This window comes from Dermochelys coriacea, chromosome 4 (assembly GCF_009764565.3).
Source record: "Dermochelys coriacea isolate rDerCor1 chromosome 4, rDerCor1.pri.v4, whole genome shotgun sequence".
Classification (NCBI taxonomy): domain Eukaryota; kingdom Metazoa; phylum Chordata; order Testudines; family Dermochelyidae; genus Dermochelys; species Dermochelys coriacea.
This window is the reverse complement of record NC_050071.1, coordinates 129,608,696-129,621,274: the sequence shown is the minus strand read 5'-3', so window position 1 is coordinate 129,621,274 and position 12,579 is coordinate 129,608,696. Positions and strand designations below refer to the sequence as shown.

At 45.7% G+C, this 12,579-nt stretch overlaps 1 protein-coding gene across 3 annotated transcripts in view; it reads left to right on the top strand.

Moving 5' to 3' along the window:
* The first annotated feature begins 8,029 nt into the window (after positions 1-8,029).
* Positions 8,030-12,579, top strand: part of UVSSA (UV stimulated scaffold protein A) — a 103,419-nt gene continuing 98,869 nt past the window's right edge. The window contains exons 1-3 of one of the 3 annotated variants that reach the window (XM_038399924.2): positions 8,030-8,258; positions 11,045-11,142; positions 11,545-11,875. In XM_038399924.2, the coding sequence (XP_038255852.1) occupies positions 11,045-11,142; positions 11,545-11,875 (429 nt within the window). In that variant the 5' untranslated portion in view covers positions 8,030-8,258. Of the gene's footprint in view, positions 8,259-11,035; positions 11,143-11,544; positions 11,876-12,579 lie in introns of all 3 variants that reach the window. The other 2 variants (XM_043512671.1, XM_038399925.2) reach the window with 2 other exon arrangements.

Sequence of the window (12,579 nt, the reverse complement as noted above, 5' to 3'; positions counted from 1 at the left end):
TACTGTTGTGGCCCCTTGTGGCATGTAGTAGTTTAGATAGCTTAGTGTCCTTTTTCTTTTGTAGAGAGGCAAAGTGTGTGTTGTAAATGGCTTGTCTAGTTTTTGTAAAGTCCAGCCACGAGGAAGTTTGTGTGGCACGCTATTCCTACCTACATGCCTCTAGCTTTCATCCAGATCACACCACACGATCCATTGTCTGCAGCCAAGCTCTACGATACAACTGCATTTGCTCCAAACCCTCAGACAGAGACAAACACCTACAAGATCTCTATCATGCATTCCTACAACTACAATATCCACTTGCTGAAGTGAAGAAACAGATTGACAGAGCCAGAAGAATACCCAGAAGTCAGCTACTACAGGACAGGCCCAACAAATAAAATAACAGAACGCCACTAGCCATCACCTTCAGCCCCCAACTAAAACCTCTCCAACGCATCATCAAGGATCTACAACCTATCCTGGAGGACGACCCAACACTCTCACAGATCTTGGGAGACAGGCCAGTCCTTGCTTACAGACAGCCCCCCATTCTGAAGCAAATACTCACCAGCAACCACACACCACACAACAGAACCACTAACCCAGGAACCTATCCTTGCAACAAAGCCCGTTGCCAACTCTGCCCACATATCTATTCAGGGGACACCATCATAGGGCCTAATTACATCAGCCACACTATCAGAGGCTCGTTCACCTGCGCATCTACCAATGTGATATATGCCATCATGTGCCAGCAATGCCCCTCTGCCATGGACTTTGGTCAAAATGGACAGTCTCTACGTAAAAGAATAAATGGACACAAATCAGACGTCAATTATTATAACATTCAAAAACCAACTGGAGAACACTTCAATCTCTCCGGTCACTCGACTACAGACCTGAGGGTGGCTATTCTTCAACAAAAAAATTTCAAAAACAGACTCCAACGAGAGACTGCGGAATTGGAATTAATTTGCAAACTGGATACAATTAACTTAGGCTTGAATAGAGCCTGGGAATGGATGAGTCATTACACAAAGTAAAACTATTTCCCCATGTTATTTCTCCCCCCCCCCCCCCCCCCCCACTGTTTCTCAGATGTTCTTGTTAACTGCTGGAAATAGCCTTCCTTGCTTGTCACCATGGAAAGTTTTCCTCCCTCCCCCCTGCTGCTGGTGATGGCTCATCTTAAGTGATCACTCTCCTTACAGTGTGTATGATAAAACCCCTTGTTTCATGTTCTCTCTGTGTGTATATATCAATCTCCCCTCTGTATTTTCCACCAAATGCATCCGAAGAAGTGAACTGTAGCTCACGAAAGCTTATGCTCAAATATATTTGTTAGTCTCTAAGGTGCCACAAGTACTCCTTTTCTTTTTGTGAAGAGTGTTAGACCATGGGTGACAGGATGTTAACCCTTCATTGTCCTATGATTGCAGCATTATTAACTGCCCTCTTCATTTTAAGTGGTCTCCCACAACATGTGCAAACACCTTGTGTTTAACTACTTGTTCCACCTTGTATTTAGCTTGTACACTCTGGTTCGCTTCTCCAGACCTCAGGAAGAGCTCTGTGAAGCTCAAAAGCTTGTCCTTTCCACCAACAGTAGTTGGTCAAACAAGAGATATTACTTACCCTACCTTATCTCTATTATATCCTCGGACCAACACAGCTGTACAAACACTGCAAACATAAAATTAATATTAAATGGATTAAAAACTGGATCACTGGTAGCTCTCAAAATGTAGTTGTAAATGGGGCATCATCATCAAGTGGGTGTGTTTCTATTGTGGTCCCATAGGAATTCATTTGGGGCTCTACTCTATTTAACATTTTTATCAATAATCTGGAAGAAAACATAAAGTCATCCTTGAAAAAGTTTGCAGATGAGCCAAAGATTGGGGGAGCGGTAAATAATGAAGAGGAAAGGTCACTGATACAGAGTGATGTGGATTGCTTGGTCATCGGGGTGCAAGCAAACACTATGTGTTTTAATATGGCTAAATGTAAATGTATACACCTAGGAACAAATATGTAGGCCATACTTCCAGCATGGAGGACTCTATGCTAGGAAGCAGGAACACTGAAAATAAATTGGGTGTCGTGGTGGATAATCAACTGAACATGTGCTCCTAGTGCAATGCTGTAGCCAAAATGGCTAAAGCAGTCCTTGGATGTATAAAGATGGGAATCTTGCGTAGGAGTAGAGAGGTTATTTTACCTCTGTATTTGGTACCGGTGTGATTGGTGGTGGAATACTGTGTCCACTTCCGGTATGCACAAGCCATGAGAATGATGAAAGGACTAGAAAACATAGCGTAGAGAGAGAGACTCAATCTATTTATGTTAAAAAAGAGAAGTTAAGGGATGAATTGATCACAGTACCTACAGGGGGTCTTCCCCGTGGCTATCTGAACTCAAAGCTGTGGTAACTAATCTCTGATTTCCAGACAGTGTCAGGAAATAAATCAGTGGGGGACACAGCACCTCTGTCTGATAAATGATTGGTACACACAAGAATGTTTCCACTCAAACATACTTGTTTTATTGAGCACAAATCATACATCAAAACTAGCAATAGTCTAGAAGTACCCCAAATATAGTTACCCTATGTATGAGATGGTATCAATAGATTCAGCAGCAGAGTTCTGGTGGCCAGCCTTTCTTCTAGCTGTTTGACGCCCATTTCCTGGCTTGTAGAAATCCTCTCAAACTTCTCCAAAGCACACTCTAACTAAACTCTTTTATATGTAACTCAAAACAAAGCATTCATAATAACGTCTAATAGGCTGGGATATCCCTAACAACAGCATAAAAATTCATATTTTCTACTCATCACAAAAGCCACTTCCAGTAAGGAATTTACAGAGGCACCCACAATCAAGTTTACAAACACAGGCACCCAGCATTCACATCACTGCCCCTTCTCATGAATCTGTTCTTGCTAGTAACACGCTGCAACTGTGCAGTTGTTTTTGTCTGCCTAAGCAAGGCTAGATTTTTCCAGATGCTGTGCTGTCCTCACATCCAGCGTATGGGGACTAAGTGCACAAGATAGGTGTGAATTAGATCAAAGCCAGTTCTCTCATAACAGGGGAACAAACATTTGATAACAGGCTCTTCAATTTACCAGACAAAAAGACAATAAGTTCCAATGACTGGAAGCTGAAGCTAGACAAATTCAGTTGAGAAATAAGGTGTACATTTTAAGTGAGGGTAATTAACCATTGGAATAATTTATGAAGGCTCAAGGTAGATTCTCCTTCACTGGCAACTTTTAAATCATAATTGCATGCTTTACCTCTTGTTCAAAAGGAATTATTTTGGGGAAGTTCTAGGGCCTGTGTTATATAAGAGGTCAAACCAGATGATCAAAACGGTCCCTTCTGGCCTTGGAATCTATAAGCAGATACCACAGCTTTTCTTTAGTTATAACTAGGGCCCTATCAAATTCACAGTTGATTTTAGTCAATGTCACTGTCATAGGATTTTAAAAACCATAAATTTCAGAGTTTCAGATACTTAAATCTGAAATTTCACAGTGTGGATCCCAACCCAAAAGGGGACTATAGGGCGGGGGGGAAGCAAGGTTATTGTTGGGGGGTTGCGGTATTGCCACTCTTACTTCTGCACTGTTGCTGGCGACAGTGCTGCCCTCAGAGCTGGGCAACCAGAGAGTAGCGGCTACTGACCAGACACCCAGCTCTACAGGTACCACCACTGCCAGCAGCAGCACAGAAGTGAGGTTGGCATAGTATGGGAGGTCCTCACTTTTTGGCCTTAAGGGTGGATAACGTAAATGACCACCCAGAGTGCTGTGGTTGGGGGTTTCCGTGGTCATCCCACCACACACACACAGCCAGCTGGCTCAAGGCCCCTTTCACCCCTGTGTGCTGGGCCCAGAGCCAGGGAGGGGCAGGGCCAGGACCAGGGGCACCCTGGCCGAGGGGTCCTACCATACGTAGGGCTCCACTGCAAGTCCTGGGCAGGCTGGTGAGGGATGGGACTTCCTCTTCTCCTGCAAGGGCATCTCCCAGTCCCGGGTCAGACCCACCTCTAGGAACCTAACTTGGCTGCAGGAAGCTCTGCAGCTGCTGGCTGAGAGCCCAGCTCTAAAGTCGGTGCTACTGCTAGCAGCAGTGCAGAAATAACAGTGTCATGGTATGATATTGCCACCTTTACTTCTGCGCTGCTGCTGGCTGCAGCGCTGCCTTCAGAGCTGGGCGGCCAGCCAGCATCCACTGCTCTTCAGCCAGGTAAAAGCACACAAAAGACCAGATTTCATGGGGGAGACCAGATTTCACAGTCCCTGATGCGTTTTTGACAGCTATGAATTTGGTAGGGCTCTAGTTATAATACACATCTCCTATTCATCTCTTAAGTAGTTCTTACTTGTTATTTGCATTACAGAAGTGCGTAGTGCCCCCCCTTCCCCCCCACCTGCAGCACTGAGGCTTCATTGTGCAGAGTGCTGTATGTACACAGAGTAAAAAAGATGGTCCCTATCTAGGGAACTTCTAATTTGCATACGAACAAGCTGTAACAGGTGGGTGGAGCACAAATTAATGAAACATAAGAATAGCTATTTTTCACCATACTGCTGGCTCACGTAGTCCAGTATTCTCTCTGGCACTGGCTAGTATCACCTGATTCAGAGGAAGGTGGAAGAAACAGTTATGGAATAATCTGTCCATAAGGAAAGGTTTTTTTGTAACTTCCTCAGTTAGAGATTGGCTTATAGTCTGAAGCATGAGTTTACATCCCTTGCCATGTTTTTTCTTAGTAAGCATCTTTGAATGTTCTTTAAGAGGAGAAATCAAAGGCAATTATGACAGGAACCTGGGGAAACGCAGTGGGCATAATTTGCAGGTTTAATTTTTTTTCTTAATATAAATGAATGAATTTTTAACTGACCACTAGCCATTAAGTGATTTGGTCAACAGTGGTAGCAGAATTAATGTTTTTCACTTATACAAGAGAGAAGTATGTGCTGTATCCTCAATGTGTACTGTAACTTGGAGAGGTGCAACTGCCTGACCACCTACTAATTGTAACTAATGGTGAAAATCTGTGCAACAAATAAGGGGGAAAAGGCAAGATTATGGAACATGTGTGGAATGAGAAGGGAGAGAAAAAAAGTAAATCAGTCAAGTTCTGTTAGGGTGTAGGCAAATGTACTCCACACCCCAGACACCCTTAATAACCCAATCCTGGGCATGTGTGGTTTTTTGGAATTTTTGTGAGATTTAATAGCCACATACAGTATGAGCTACCCAGCTGCCCTGGATTCTAATAGCTAACAACCTCAATAGTTTTTACATTTGCATTGCATTTTACTGGTTGGGAAACTGAGACACGGAGAGATTAAATGACTGGCTTTATTCCACACAAGCTAGTGCCAGAGCCAGGATCAGAATTTAAGAATTCATTTTCCCCAGGCCTATGCTCAGTCCAATGGATCAAACCTTTGTAAATTTACAAACAAGCAATGCAGAAAATAACTGATCACAGTGGGTGAGTGCATGGCTCTATAAAGTTCAGACCCTAGTGCTTAGACCTGGGAGTCAACATTCTGCTTTCCATTCCCACTCTGCCACTAATCACCTGGTTCAACCTTTAGACAAGTCACTTATTAGAGACCTGATTTTCAGAAGTGATAAAACTGCTGTCTGAACAGCTCCCATTGACTTGAGCTGGACTTGTGTATGCTTAGACCCATTAGCCCAGCGGTTCTCAAACTGGGAGGCGTGACCCCTCAGGAGGTCGCAAGGTGGTTGTGAGCTGTCAGCTCCCTGGGGCTGACATTCAAGAGCCCCCATTAAATTACTCCCTGCATTTTTAATATATAAGTGGGACTATAGTCAGAGGCTTACTGTGTGAGAGGTCACCAATACAAAAAGTTTGAAAACTACTGCGTAGCCTCTCTATACCTCATTTGCTTTATTTGATTAAATGGGGATATCAAACTCTCTCTGGGTTGAGAGGTTTACAGTAATGGTCATAAGATCTTTTTAGATCTTCAGATGAAAGGCACTGTATGAGAGCAGTTAAACACAGACTTTAATGTGAAAAATCTGATTACTTTTTATAAACTATCTTTTCTTTCTTTAATCAGGATACGTAACTCACTTTATATGTAAACTGTGCTAGTCTCCAAAGGCCACACAGCAACAACCCTTTCATCACAAAAATCCTGTAATCCCAACACAGTCTTCAAATTGATGCATAAAAGTCTTTTGAACGGTGGAACAGCTTCCCAAAGGAAGTAACAGAAGCCCCATTATTTGCATCAAAGAATGACAGACTGGACTAAGCACGACAAAATGTATGGTAGGGAACAGCCCTGAAGTGGCAGGGAGATTGACTAGATTGAATCTCATTGTTTATTCCCATCTCTAACTTGACAGTTGATAACAGCTCTAAAGGCCCATTTGAGACTGCCTTTCAATTTACTGGACATGCAGCAGTCCTACAGACCATATCTTTTCATTACAGTCTGCACAAGAAAATTCACCTTACAATGCAAAAGTGAGATGGGGTTGGGCTGGGTACAGAACCGTGAACATGCACTTGTTTTTCTCCTCTTTGCTTCAACTCCTCTGCATTAGCTTTCTTGGGGGGCTGGGATTTGCACCAGAGAGAGTAGTTTACATTGCTGTATGTCGAACATTATTCAGCAAATATTTAACATAAAAATTACTGTGCTAGGTCCCCAGATTCAGTATTTAATTTTGTTGATAGGATGGTTGTTGTCTAAATTAAATTAATGGTGGAGCTAGATGAATCTCAGCAATGAACATCACAGAAGATAATGTGTTAGTCACAATATGGAGATTGTAGGCAGCAGCTTGTAAATTAATGCAGTGTGACTTAAAGATCAATTGAACTGTATGGAATACGGAGCAGGAATAACTGGGGCTGGAGTCTAGTATGGTGGAAGGGTATCAGACACCAGAAGAATTAATGATTTTCATTTCTTTTCCGTAACTCCAAAGACCTTGAAGTTTTTCAACCTGAAGTTGTGCAAGAAAATCCCCCTATCTGATCCCCGTTGCAAAGAAATTCATCCTCTGCCCCTGGCAGAATTTCCCCTTTGAATGAATTTAGTCTCTTCTGAAGACACTCAAAGGGCCAAAATCCCTGCAAGGTGAAATATCCTCTTGTAATTACTTTCGGACCTGGCCTGCTCTGACAACAAGACCCCGGTGCATCTTGTTTGCTGAGGGTCGCCGCAATCACCTTTGCCATCTCTGCAGTCATGGCCCCTCCATGCCCCATACTCTCACCACTCTGAGCAGTAGCATGTCTGGGCCCACGGCCCATGGGCAGCTGCGTGCCCCCTTTACCCCTGTGTCTCTGAGCCCTTGGCCCACAGGCAGCTGCGTGCCCCCTACACCCCCGCGTCTCTGGGCGCTTGGCCCACGGGCAGCTGCGTGCCCCCTACACCCCCGCGTCTCTGGGCCCTTGGCCCACGGGCAGCTGCGTGCCCCCTACACCCCCCCGTCCCTGGGTCCTTGGCCCACGGGCAGCTGCGTGCCCCATACACCCCCCGCGTCTCTGGGCGCTTGGCCCACGGGCAGCTGCGTGCCCCCTACACCCCCCCGTCCCTGGGCCCTTGGCCCACGGGCAGCTGCGTGCCCCCTACACCCCCCCGTCTCTGGGCCCTTGGCCCACGGGCAGCTGCGTGCCCCCTACACCCCCGCGTCTCTGGGCCCTTGGCCCACGGGCAGCTGCGTGCCCCCTACACCCCCGCGTCCCTGGGCCCTTGGCCCACGGGCAGCTGCGTGCCCCCTACACCCCCCCGTCCCTGGGCCCTTGGCCCACGGGCAGCTGCGTGCCCCCTACACCCCCCCGTCCCTGGGCCCTTGGCCCACGGGCAGCTGCGTGCCCCCTACACCCCCCCCCGTCCCTGGGCCCTTGGCCCACGGGCAGCTGCGTGCCCCCTACACCCGTCGCCCTGGGGTCTCTGATCCCTTAGCCCACGGGGGGGGCTCTATGTCCCGTACTCCCCCCGCCCCGCCGTCAGCGGCTCCGCGCCCCCCTCCGGCCCGCGCCCTCCAGGCAGCGCCATGGGGCGGGGCCGCGCGCTCGGCGCTACCTCTCTGAGACCCCGCCCCCAGGCCCAGCCCGTCTCGTGCGGGGACCAGGCGCGCCCGAGTGACGGTTCCGGAACGTCATCCCGCCGGGGCGGGCGTTTGGCGTGCTGAAAGCGAGGTCAGGGGAGGCGGCGGCAGCGCCCCGGTTCCGGTCCGCGCGGAGCGTCGGCTGGAGCGACGGTATGTGGCGCCTCTCTGGCCGGCGGGGAGTTAGGGGAGGCTGAGGGGGAGGGGGCTGGTTTTGTATCCCGGGGCGTGCCCAGAGCCATCGAGCCAAACTGTAGGCTCTGTATAAGCTGGAAACCATGTCAAGCCCGGGGCTGGGGCCGCCCCTGCTTCCAGCGCCTCTGGGTGGGGTGGGCCTCTTGGGTGGCGCTGGCTTCCTCCATCGCTGGGGGATACCATGGCTGGCCCTCGCTGCCGCCGGGCGAAGAGGCCTGAGAAGCAAAGCAGCCCTGTTACAAGTGGATCACGCCCCTAAGAACAGGAGGACTTGTGGCACCTTAGAGACTAACCAATTTATTGGAGCATAAGCTTTCGTGAGCTACAGCTCACTTCATCGGATGCATTTGGTGGCAAATACAGAGGGGAGATTGATATACACACACAGAGAACATGAAACAATGGGTTTATCATACACACTGTAAGGAGAGTGATCACTTAAAATGAGCCATCACCAGCAGGAGAGCGGGGAGGGGGAAACCTTTTGTGGTGATAATCAAGGTGGGCTAATTCCCAGCAGTTGACAAGAACGTCTGGGGGGGGGGGGGGAAATACCATGGGGAAATAGTTTTACTTTGTGTAATGACTCATCCGCTCCCAGTCTCTATTCAAGCCTAAGTTAATTGTATCCAGTTTGCAAATTAATTCCAATTCAGCAGTCTCTCGTTGGAGTCTGTTCTTGAAGGTTTTTTTGTTGAAGGATAGCCACCCTCAGGTCTGTAATTGAGTGATTGGAGAGATTGAAGTGTTCTCCGACTGGTTTTTGAATGTTATAATTCTTGACGTCTGATTTGTGTCCATTTATTTTTTTACGTAGAGACTGTCCAGTTTGGCCAATGTACATGGCAGAGGGGCATTGCTGGCACATGATGGCATATATCACATTGGTAGATGCGCAGGTGAACGAGCCTCTGATAGTGTGGCTGATGTGATTAGGCCCTATGATGGTGTCCCCTGAATAGATATGTGGACAGAGTTGGCAACAGGCTTTGTTGCAAGGATAGGTTCCTGGGTTAGTGGTTCTGTTGTGTGGTGTGTGTGGTTGCTGGTGAGTATTTGCTTCAGATTGGGGGGCTGTCTGTAAGCAAGGACTGGCCTGTCTCCCAAGATCTGTGAGAGAGATGGGTCGTCCTTCAGGATGGGTTGTAGATCCTTGATGATGCGTTGGAGAGGTTTTAGTTGGGGGTTTAAGGTGATGGCTAGTGACGTTCTGTTATTTTCTTTGTTGGGCCTGTCCTGTAGTAGGTGACTTCTGGGTACTCTTCTGGCTCTGTCAATCTGTTTCTTCACTTCAGCAGGTGGGTATTGTAGTTGTAAGAATGCATGATAGAGATCTTGTAGGTGTTTGTCTCTGTCTGAGGGACTGAAGCAAATGTGGTTGTATCGTAGCGCTTGGCTGTAGACAATAGATCGTGTGGTGTGGTCTGGATGAAAGCTGGAAGCATGTAGGTAGGAATAGCGGTCAGTAGGTTTCCCATATAAGGTGGTGTTTATGTGACCATCGCTTATTAGCACCGTAGTGTCCAGGAAGTGGGTCTCTTGTGTGGACTGGTCCAGGCTGAGGTTGATGGTGGGATGGAAATTGTTGAAATCCTGGTGGAATTCCTCAAGGGCTTCTTTTCCATGGGTCCAGATGATGAAGATGTCATCAATGTAGCACATGTAGAGTAGGGGCATTAGGGGACGAGAGCTGAGGAAGCATTGTTCTAAGTCAGCCATAAAAATGTTGGCCTACTGTGGGGCCATGCGAGTACCCATCGCAGTGTCGCTGATTTGAAGTTATACATTGTCCCCAAATGTGAAATAGTTATGGGTGAGGACAAAGTCACAAAGTTCAGCCACCAGGTTTGCCATGACATTATCGAGGATACTGTTCCTGATGGCTTGTAGTCCATCTTTGTGTGGAATGTTGGTGTAGAGGGCTTCTACATCCATAGTGACCAGGATGGTGTTTTCAGGAAGATCACCAATGGATTGTAGTTTCCTCAGGAAGTCAGTGGTGTCTCAAAGATAGCTGGGAGTGCTGGTAACGTAGGGCCTGAAGAGGGAGTCTACATAGCCAGGGTGCTGTCAGGGTGCCAATGCCTGAGATGATGGGGCATCCAGGATTTCCAGGTTTATGGATCTTGGGTAGCAGATAGAATGCACCCTAAGAAGTGTCCTTACAGTTCCAAGACCCTCTAAATATTTGGCATTTGCTGTATATCCACCTTCCTGCTTCAGGTGTCTTTTCCCCTTCCATCTTATGAATAATGCTGTGCCTGCCCCAATATGCTTACTGGGGTCGTGTCAGGAATGCTCTTGAGCTGGCCATGTCAACATGGGTAGAATCTTAATCGTGTTCGTTGCCCCCTCTGAAACGACAACTTCCCTGCTCATCTTTCGCCAAAGCATAAAATTATGCCATGTGTCACATAGGTTCTTTGTGGTTGATTTTGGCAAGTGTATCAGCTCCCAGTCTTAGAGACTAAGGTGTCACAAGTACTCCTGTTCTTTTTGTGGATACAGACTAACACAGCTGCGACTCTGAAACCTGTCAAAATGCTCCCGGTCTATACAGCATTGTAGTAAAATTGGTCAGGTCAAGATGAGGGTATAAGCACTGTTTCAGATAATGTATCAGAATACCAAATTTGCTGGCCTGGGAAACGTTAAATATTAAAAAAAAAAAAATCCAGTCAAAATATTAATGCCAGGCAAATAAAATGTGATCTTATTTATCTTTGTTTTATGAGTTTCTGCAGATGGACCAAAAGCTTTCTCAGCTGGTCGAGGACCTCACAACCTCAGGAGATCCTCAATTGAATCCAGAGAAAATGAAAGAGCTAAAGAAAATCTGCAAGTATGAAGCATGGTTAAATTCTTTGGTTGAGGAACATATTTCATAGGGCTGTTCTTGCTAGCATTTTATCATCTTACACTGTTTCATATAAAAAACAGGTCACAGTGACCCATTAGTCTTGTCTCTTCCAGACTCTTCTTTTTGCTTTAAGCAACATTTTGGAATTGATTGCTGCCTGAAAGTTTAGGGATATTCATAGAATAATGAGTGATGGTGGGTTTTCTCCAAAGACTCCCATTGAGTTTTTTGGGGGTGATTTTTTCAGAGGTAAAAATCTTTTAATCTCGTGTCAAAACAGAAAGCTTCCTTTTTTTCTATTAAACTATATTTTTAATCTGTAAAAGGACAAAAAACTCACTGGTGGTTGTACTTGTGTTGATAATGTTTGTTACTTTTCAAAAGGACTTCAGACGAACATATTAGCCGTGCGTATCGTCTACTGATGACACAGCTGAATCAAGAACATGCAGAGATACGCTTCTCAGCTTTTCAAATTGTGGATGAGCTCTTCACCCGGTCACATCAGTTTAGGACATTAATTATTTCAAATTTTCAAGAGTTCTTGGAGCTCACCATTGAAACAGACTATGAGCAGCCTCTTCCCCCACCAAAAGAAGTAGCACAAAAACTGAAAAAAACAGCCATTAAATCTGTTCAAGATTGGCATGAGAAATATGGAGAGGCCTACAAGAAACTCTCCCTAGGATACCATTTCTTAAAACAGAACAAGAAGGTATTTTGCTTGTTTACTTCTCCATGTCTACTCATTAGGTTCTGACTTAAAAAGATAAGGCTGATTTCTGGAAAATGTTGATTTCTCCACTGTAAGCTAATATAAAGGGATATATGCTGGAAACAAAGCTGAGGTCTCTCTCTCTCTCGACAAATGTGAATACTGGCTTTTCTTGGTCACTACTTTGTTGAAATTTAGATACTCAGTTAAGCTTTTTTCTTCCCTGTAACCTAAGTTCTTTCCATACTGCTTTAGGACTTTTTTAATTTTTTTTAAATTACAGGACAACCTGTAAACTTTTCCTACAATATGTGTCTTATTTTACTGCTTCAGGTTAGAGAGTGTAAATTCCCTGTTTGAGTAGGTCTTTCCTTGTGTTACAATACCTAAAGCTCACTTCAACACAGATTTTATTTTTCTAGAGGTGTAAATCAAAGGCAGTAACAAGAAATGAGACACTATAATATATTTTGTATTTCTTGGTTTTTTTCCCCCTTTTCGCTAATAACTGTCTTGCAAAGTTTATATACTACTTCATATGCTACTAATCAGAGCATTAAATATACCCTTTCTCTATTGATGCTGGAATATCAGTTTTCACTCTTTAGCCACTATCCTGTTGGATCTCATTAATAAAGGAACAGTCATTCAGTGCCACATGATCTCTTGGGGTTCTTCAGGATTCTGTTTCTTTAATAACCTTC